The following is a 9,288-nucleotide window of genomic DNA, read 5'->3' on the forward strand; positions in this document are numbered from 1 at the left end:
AGGTGCCACATATCTTAAGCTGCGTTTATTTGAAAGTGTTGAGAAATTGCATAGCCAATTGTCAGCCAATAGCCAGTGGTACGAGACGATACAAATTTTACACAGCCCGCGGCTCTTTTCTGACCATACAGGCATCTCTTCCCTGATGGGGCCGGGGAATCTATCTGGCCGGTTAATCGTAGACGCCTGAACTTCTCAAGGCCAGAGAGAAATAGGGAAGGGAGAGAGTGGAGCGGGAGGGGACTTCTTTTGACTTTAAAAAACATGCTCTCCTCTTGCCTCTATTTAAAACTCTCAAAACTGACCTACCGCACCTTTAAAGACTTCAATGAAGCTGAAGGTCACCACCTGGCAGGCTGCATGTCAGTGCGTGTGTTTGCACACGCTAACATGCCCACAGACACATTCCCACACGTGTGTTACACCTGTCCTCTGACTCCAACTTACCATGGCAATAAAGGGATTCAACCTGGCATGGAAGTTCAGAACCATTTGTGTACCTACACACTTTGAGTATAACTTGAAGGCCCTTTTCCACACACACACACACACACACACACACACACACACACACACACACACACACACACACACACACACACACACACACACACACACACACACACACACACACCAAAACTTTGGACAAGGAAGATTTAACATTACAAACGAGGGGCATTCATGAAGGGGCGCAGGCTTAATGAACAATGATGTGAGAGTGTGCAAACATGCCTGACTGAATGCACGTGTGGGTGGGTTGGCGGGCGGGTTTGCTCACAAGTCAGTGGATGCATGCATCGGTGTGTGTGTGTGTGTGTGTGTGTGTGTGTGTGTGTGTGTGTGTGTGTGTGTGTGTGTGTGTGTGTGTGTGTGTGTGTGTGTGTGTGTGTGTGTGTGTGTGTGTGTGTGTGTACCTGCGTTGTGCTTGGCCAGATACTTGTCCTTGTACTGCTTCTTCTTCTTGCCAAACCAGGTACAGCTGGCCTGCTGCTCCTGTTTCGTCTTCTCCATGGCAATACACGCCACACGCCTAAAACACACACACAGTTGACACAGACGCACACACAATCTAATTGGATCCCCCAATGAGGGATACAGGAGTTAATTGAGTTCCAAGGGAGGGAGCTTCTGTGTGTGCGTGTGCGAGTGCGTGTAGACACATCTGCTGTACTGTAGCAAATGATAGCCTAGTGTTTCCCTCAGACATTTGCTTGGTAAATGTGTGCTGGTGTGAATCCCCCTCTCTCTCTCTCTCTCTCTCTCTCTCTCTCTCTCTCTCTCTCTCTGTGTGTTCGGTGCGTATGGCCGCGGCCGCCGCCCTCTTCCACGGAGTGGTTCCATGCTCTGCTGTGATAGATCGAACCGTTTTAATGTGCTGTTATGTGCCTGTTTGTCAGCGTTGGTTTCTCTTGTTGCATGTTGGGGAATTAACTTCCCTCTGGGGGACCAATAATGCTTATGCATCTATCTACCCGTCTATCTAACCATCACTCTCATCACCATCCTCCATCCCCCTCCCCCTCTCTATCATCTCACCATTTATCCCCCTCTCTCCCTCCCCCCCTCTCTCTCTCTCCCTCCACAATCTCACTATCTCTCCCTCTCCCTCTCTCTCCCTCCATCCCTCCACAATCTCTCTCTCTCTCGCTCCCTCTCTCTATCTCTCTCTCTCCCTCTCTCTCTCTATCATCTCACTATCTCTCTCCCTCCATCTCCCTCCCTCCCTCCCTCCCTCCCGCCCTCCCCCCCTCACCACTCCTGCAGCTCTGGCGAGGGGATGAGGCCCGCCGTCCCGTGCTTGGTGTTCTCCAGCTTGCCCTGCCACCAGTTGTGGTCGTCCTTGGAGATGATCTGGATGACGTCGCCCACGCAGAAGCGCACCCCCGCCTCCTTGCAGGGGATGAGCTCGTCCCGGGCGGGGTCGTACTCGAACTGAGCCCTGACGTAGATCTGCAACGCATCGGGGCAGGGTGGAGGGTCGGGGCAGGGGAGGAGTAGAGGAAGAAGAATAAGAAGGGGGGGGGGGGGGGGGAGAACACAAGTAAGAACTGCATCAGAACTGCATCAGCGGCAAAAAAGGAACGGAGAGAAGAGCGAATGGAGGAGAATTAGGAGGAGGTCGATCGGAAAGAGGTGAAAGAGAAACGGTGAGGAAAAGGAAAGGTGAGAGTGAGACACTCGATCGCTGGTTATGGAGGGAGGGCGGCCTTGGTGTATTCAGGGTGGAGGTGCAGGGTGTGTGTGTGTGGGGGGGGTGGGGGGGGGGGGGGGGGGGGTGCGGCGAAGTGTTGGGTTTCGTTACCAGGCCGGAGAAAATGGTCGCCGCGACAACGAAGGGGACGTCATCATCGCTCCCCTCTCCGTCTCCCGGGGCTGAGCCGGGCACAGCCGGTGCAGTAACGAGCTCGCTGGCTAATTAACCCCCGCCTAATGCTACACAACAACCGCCGTGGCGGCTTATCTAAAGCCCACTGCCCCCCCCCCCCCCCCTTACTCCCCCCCCCCCCCCTCTATATTCTGTGTACAACAGGGCTGCGAGTTGTCATGTACCCTCCTGATCTTTGGTCTCAGGATTCAGGGGGCTTTTGTGCTTCTGATTGTTTATCATTTTTTAGTCCCCTCAAGCTGTCTCTTACCTTGATAGACATTTTATCCTTGATTGCAGGTCTGGATTCGATCTAGGATGTGAGAGCATCACACAAACACACACACACACACACATGCACACACACACACACACACACACACACACGCATCATGCAGTAAAACAGGCAATGTCTCGGAGTTAAGTGGGGTTTTGTTTGGGGGTGACGGGTGGACCGGGTGAGGTGATGGGAGGGAGGGTTTTGTTTGGGGGTGTTTGGGGGTGACGGGTGGACTGGGTGAGGTGATGGGAGGGAGGGTGGAATGTTCTAAAAGGGTGATTCTGAGGCCAACAAACACATACCACGGACTGCAATCATGCTTTTAGCCACTATTACCGCGCCCATTGGGTGGAATAATACATTGCAAGGGATTCTAGCTTTGGCTGCTTTTTCAAATCGGATGCTGCCCTATCGAACCCTGGACTCTACTGCCCTCTACTGGCAGTACATGGTACTAGCTCCAACACATCTTAGTGATTGAGGACGAACCCCAACAACCAAGCCATTGTGGCCAAGCACACAAACACACAGACACACACACACACACACACAGGCACAATGCAGGGGAGGGGGGGGGGGGGGGAGGGTGTCTGACATGGAGGTCGACTGATGAGTTAGTGCACAGAGTAACAGAGTTGAAAGGCGTAAAGGAGGAGACCAAAGTACAGAAGAGAGATAGATGTAGAGCTGTAGAGAGACGGGGGACACAGTGGACGGCAGTGTTTACCTGTCGACCCTTGGGTTGGATGGAGGACGGCAGGTCCTGTGAGGGCACGCCAACGAGAGAGGCAAAGAGAGGGACACTGTGTTAGGATCAGACGCCATAGTTACGACTGAACCAGGTACACGGGCCGGCCACAATTTTTTTTTAATCAAGCAATAGTCATCTTTGGCGTAGGAACACCGGGAAACCAAACATGCGAGGTGCATCCCCGCACGGCGGACCACAGCCCTGGTGGGGACACAGAGGGACACAGAGGGGAACAGAGGGAGCAGCTCAACGGAGAGAGAGAGAGAGCCAGGGAGGTGAGGTTAGACTGGTCACGGCTGGGCGCGCCAAGCAAGCAGCAGAACCAGCCCCAGCAGCAGTGGCGGCAGGCCGGCAGCGTAACCACGGTGACAGCAGGACAGCACGATCCGGGGAGGAGGGGGGTTGGGGGGGGGGGGGGGGGGTCGGGGGGTCACCCTCGAGAAGCGGCTTTAAGGCTTTAAGGCTCCAGCAGTTCAAAGTGCACTCATTACGGCCCGGAGCCCCGGGCGCGGCGTCCATCACCAGCAGTGTGGGGTCAGCGCACACAGCCCACTGCTCCGGGGGGGGGGGGCGGTGGCGGCGGACCAGAGACCCTCATGTCCTAACAGAGGTATCTGACAGGGGCTACAGGAGGATCAGCGAGGGCCAGGGGGAGCGCGGACCCCCCCCCACCCCCCCCGTGGAGGGGATTTCTCCGGAGAGGACGAGGCTAATCGGCCTTCCCCTAACACATCCTCAGGAAATGAGAATTCTGAGATATGGGACACAGAGTACGGACGGACGGACGGACGGACGGGGTGGCCTTTGTCTCTGTAGAGTGTGGACCACTACCGATATTTAATTTAATTTTGCAATTACGCCCCCCCCCCCCCGGAAGCTGACATCTTGGTGAAGAGTTGGGCGTTGTACCGGCAACCGCGGCTAAAAGAGATTGGCACCCGAGAGGAGGACACTCCTAGGACAATACCATGGGGGGTGACGAGAGAGCATGGGAGACGGATGACGGGGCTGGCGCTTCCGATTTGATCGGGAAGTCACATGACGATGACGTCATGTGACGTCATCATGTCACATGACGATGACGAGGCAGGGGCTGCGCTCGGTTTTGGTGTTTTTGGGTCGGTGGACTTGGTCGTGGGGAGGGCTCCTTACCAAGATAGAACTGTTAATGCTGGAGTGGCCGTTGGCAGGGGACTGCCTGGAGGTGGAAGGGGACTCTTTCTGAAATCAAGACACACAGGTCAGCAACGCGCCCACACACACACACACACACACACACACACACACACACACACACACACCCACGTGCGCACACAGACACACACACACGCGCGCGAGCACACAGACACACACCCCCGTGAGATGAACCACAAGAGCGCCGAGGCAGAGTGTGTAATCAAGAGGCCGCAAGAATTCTTTCCCCTCAGTCTTCAAGCCTGCAAATAATATATACTACCACCAGGGGGCGCTTGACTGTCACAACAGAGCGCGGTGGCTGGGCGTTGATGGTATCATTTTGAAAGTTGTTGGCATCACATTGGAAAAAGCAAAGCTTGGGATCAAACACATTTAGGGTCAACTGAAATCCATGTATTATTATTATATTGTTGTGATTAGTAGTAGTACATTCAGTAAGGTGTTGGGCTGATAAATACGGCTGTCCTGCTCTAAAAAGCTAAATAAAAGCAACTAGCGAGGAAAGGCAGCAGAAAAGGGAGAAAAGGGGAACATTTCAATTTAATCAACAGCGTCAAGGTAACCATTTACCATTCTCCTTGCCATGGCAACGGCCCTCTCTTTGTTGTCATGACAGTGAGAGTTGTCTGCTGGAGGGACCGGGCCGCCCAATCACTCAGCACCCAATGACGGGTGACCATTACGTCAAATAGGATTACGAGGGCCATTCACCATGGTTTCACCAGTCTTTCACCAGACGTGCATTCTCAGTCAGTGATATGCTAGTGTGGTGATTGTGTGAGTGTGAGTGTGAGTGTGTGGGGGGGGGGGGGGTGTTCTGGTGGTATCTTGGCTTTGAAATTTGAATGCAGCATAAACTCCCATACAGATACACTACACACAAAATGCAGAAACATGCACACGCTATATTTAACCATGCACGCACACACACACACACGCACACACACACACACACACACACACACCCACCCCTGTTTGGAAATGAAGGGTTCAGTAAGCTTCTGAGGAGTTAGTAGCAAGAGGAGGAGGAGGAGGAGGAGGAAGACTTACTTCACACGAGGAGCCCTGTGTCCGGTAACTCGGCACTATCTTGAAGGTGATGCTCCCTCGCATATCTCTCTGCACACACACACACACACACACACACACACACACACACACACACACACACACACACACACACACACACACACACACACACACACACACACGGTTATTGGGCCACAATTATAGGCATGAAGTACTTACAAGGGGAAGTGGTGAAGTAATAAAAAAAGACACACACACACACACAATGTATATAAACACACACAGACACACACAACCACACACCAGCATCCTCTGCAGTTGCTCCACCGTCTGGTTAGCCACACTGATGCCGTTTATCTCCCTGATCTCGTCTCCCACATGCAATGTTCCTGCAACGACACACACACACACACACACACACACACACACACACACACACACACACACACACACACACAGTGAGAGAGCTGTAGTTATGACTCATCATAACACGTATTCTGTAGTAGGGATGTCAATAACTAAAATTTTTCATGGTCGAATAATCAGCATGAACGAATAAACTATTATCCGAAGTGTGCCGACATTCACAAAGGCAGCCATGGATCATCGGCAAGAAATCACTTAGGCCCCGTCCACACGAAGCCGATTTCATGGCGAAACCGCAAAGGTCTTGTACGGTTCGGCCTTCCGTCCACACGAAGCCGGCGAATCCGCTGACCGAAACCGCAAACTTCTGAAACCACCCTCGGAGGTGGTTTCAAATCTATCCGGTTTCGTTTTGGTTTCGTGTGGACGCCTGAAACCGACTGAAACCGCAAACCATGACATCATCGCCCCACCCCTCGACCTCCTAGCCAATGGCTCTTAAGCCCGCGGAGTCTCAGAAATCACAACAAAAAAGATGATGGCGGACTACAAGCTTGTAATCGTTCTGCAGCATGTCATGTCCCTTGTTGGGTTGCTAAGCCATTATTTATTGAGAATCTAGTTCGCCATCGTAGAAGAGCTGTTTGTTTGTGTTGTTAGTGGTTCGGGGGGCAGCCTTTATGCGCATGCTCGCCTCTTCTTCTTCTGGATTTGTGTAGGCCCTACCAGAAGCAGCGCCCCTTATGGGCCTGGAATGTTTACTACAGCGTTTCTACAGATCTATCCGGTTTCGCTTGGCTTCGTCTTTACGGAGATACTTCGAAACCGGATAGATCGAAACCGTAACGGTTTCGCCCGTTTCGGCTTCGTGTGGACGGGGCCTTAATATCTTAAACGCAAAAAAACAACTACCTGCTAAGTAGTTCCAGTCAAATTGTCTGTTGTGAAAAATGCATTAAACTGTAATCAGACAACGCGGTTACATGCTATAGACCCTATAGTATCTGTGGTATAAAGGCTGGGACGAATTTCCAATTATAAATATGTCCCATGCGTTTCAATGGGAATCGCAACGGTCTATACTTTCAACATAAAGTGTACATATTTATAATTCGAAATTCGTCCCAGCCTTTATACCACAGATACTATAGGGTCTATAGCATATAACCGCGTTTTCTGATTACAGTTTAACAGTAAGCTGACAACATCGCTAATTAACGCCGCAACTGCAAATTAACCACACAGAGATAACCATGGCAACCGGTCAAACAAATGTTCTTTTTGCAATCATTCTGGGTGCGCATCCGCCGTGTTGTTAAACAAACAATCCCCCTGTTGTATTAGTCACACCCTCAGGCGTTACCAGGGAAACAAAGTTATGGCTTGTGAAAAACGTTATATTTGAATGGGAAAAATTTTAACGGTCCAAATGTTAAAAATCGCTCTTGACCCTCGGGAACGAATAATCGAATAATCGAATATTCTGACCCATCCCATTCTGTACCAGTATTTGTAATTAGCTAGCCTCTAGAGGCTAGCCACTTGACGCTAGCTAATTACAAATAGTGTGTCCGCTGTGTAATGAAGCAACACTCGAGACTGGAGTCTATTCTCCAGCGTTGCCTCATTACACAGAGGACACAGGCTAGGCCCCGAGCCACGCCCATTTCCACGATTGGACTGCAATGTGTGGCGCGGATGTGAGGAAGATGGGTTGTGTCCTGTGTGTGCGTAAGATTGAGTGAGTCTAACAGAGTTTGTGTGTGTGTGTGTGTGCGCAGCGCGCGCGTGTGTCTGTGAAAGAGAATAGAGAGAGCCTGTGTGCGTTTGTTTATATGTGTGAATGTACCGTACCTTGTCTGTGTATCATTCCCCCGTGCATTATCCTGGCTACGATGCAGTGGTTCAAGTCGTTCATCTTCAACGTTATGCCCTGCGCACACACACACACACACACACACACACACACACACACACACACACACACACACACACACACACACACACACACACACACACACACACACACAATGGTTCATTGCAAATTCATAGTGATACATCAAATCCTATGTGTGTGTATATATATATATATATATATACATACACAAAAAATATATCTAAATACAACATGCATGCAAGTCTGTGTATTAATACATAGACATACAGTAGGTCTGAGTTATGTGTGACGTGAGAATGCATGGATTTTTGTATGCAATTGCGAATGTGCAGGTGTGTACGTGCATGTGTGTATACGTGCATGTGCGTGTGCGTGCGTGCGCGTGCATGCACGTGCACACCGCCCTCACCATGGGCTCGTCTGTGTTCTTCTGGAACTGCACCAGGCGGAACGCGGGTCACGTTCTCCAGGTCCATGTCCCCGGCGGCGCTCCAGGGGAGTCCCCGTTGAGGTAGGGCGAGGTGGGCGGCGGCGTCACCCTCAGAGCCTCGTCGCTGTACACCTCGTGGGCCACCACGTCGTGGGTCTGCAGCAGCGCCTGAACACACACACACACACACTCGCATTGGTGCTAAACCAAGTCTTCTCAGCCTAAGTTGCGTGCTGTGCGCGCGTTGCGTGCGTGCGCGCGTTTGTGTGTGTGTGTGTGTGTGTGTGTGTGTGTGTGTGTGTGTGTGTGTGTGTGTGTGTGTGTGTGTGTGTGTGTGTGTGTGTGTGTCGGAAACATACAAGGGCAAAGTTCGAGGAAGAGCTACGGATGGAAGAACTAGAACAAAGAGTTGGGAGAGCGGGAAGAAAGGGAATTAATAGGGACATCGAGAGAGAGAGAGAGAGAGACAGGAAGAGAATTAGAGGTGAAAACCAACTTGATGCTGAACCTTTTCCCCTCTCTTTCTCCTTAACATCCCACAGCCTCAGGCTCCGCAGGAAGCCTGTGTTTCAGCACAACCTCTCTACATACGCACCAATCGCTTCAAGAGCGTCCCCACAACGACTGCGCCTCACTGAACTACACAAGCAAAGAGTGCGATTCCGAAAGAAGCAAAAAAACAGAACCAACTCCAAAACAGTGGGAGGGAAAAACATGAATAAATCATAAACATAATGACTGCCTATGGTTTCCAAGTGGAAGGCACTTTGAGCGTGCAGCGGTCTAGCGGAGAGAGAAACAGCAGGCGTTTCATCTAGAGGTGTCATCTAGAGGTTTTTCTCACAAACGAGCTTCACTGGGCTAGCACGACCAAACGGGAGCGAAAGCACGGCGAACGCACCAAAAAAGAGATAGGCACATATTCCTTTTGCAGCCGATCCTCAACAATCCCTCACATCTGCATCTGAGACAC

The 9,288-nt window shown here is 51.4% G+C and overlaps 1 protein-coding gene across 1 annotated transcript in view; it reads right to left on the reverse strand.

The window, feature by feature from the left end:
* caska (calcium/calmodulin-dependent serine protein kinase a) overlaps nt 1-9,288 on the reverse strand; it is a 115,341-nt gene that overhangs the window by 9,733 nt on the left and 96,320 nt on the right. The window contains 10 exon segments of the mRNA XM_060040300.1: nt 915-1,030; nt 1,754-1,950; nt 3,373-3,408; nt 4,549-4,617; nt 5,644-5,712; nt 5,926-6,011; nt 7,843-7,921; nt 8,295-8,333; nt 8,335-8,378; nt 8,381-8,483. Of these exon segments, the coding sequence (XP_059896283.1) occupies nt 915-1,030; nt 1,754-1,950; nt 3,373-3,408; nt 4,549-4,617; nt 5,644-5,712; nt 5,926-6,011; nt 7,843-7,921; nt 8,295-8,333; nt 8,335-8,378; nt 8,381-8,483 (838 nt within the window).

Source organism: Gadus macrocephalus, chromosome 20 (assembly GCF_031168955.1).
Source record: "Gadus macrocephalus chromosome 20, ASM3116895v1".
Classification (NCBI taxonomy): domain Eukaryota; kingdom Metazoa; phylum Chordata; class Actinopteri; order Gadiformes; family Gadidae; genus Gadus; species Gadus macrocephalus.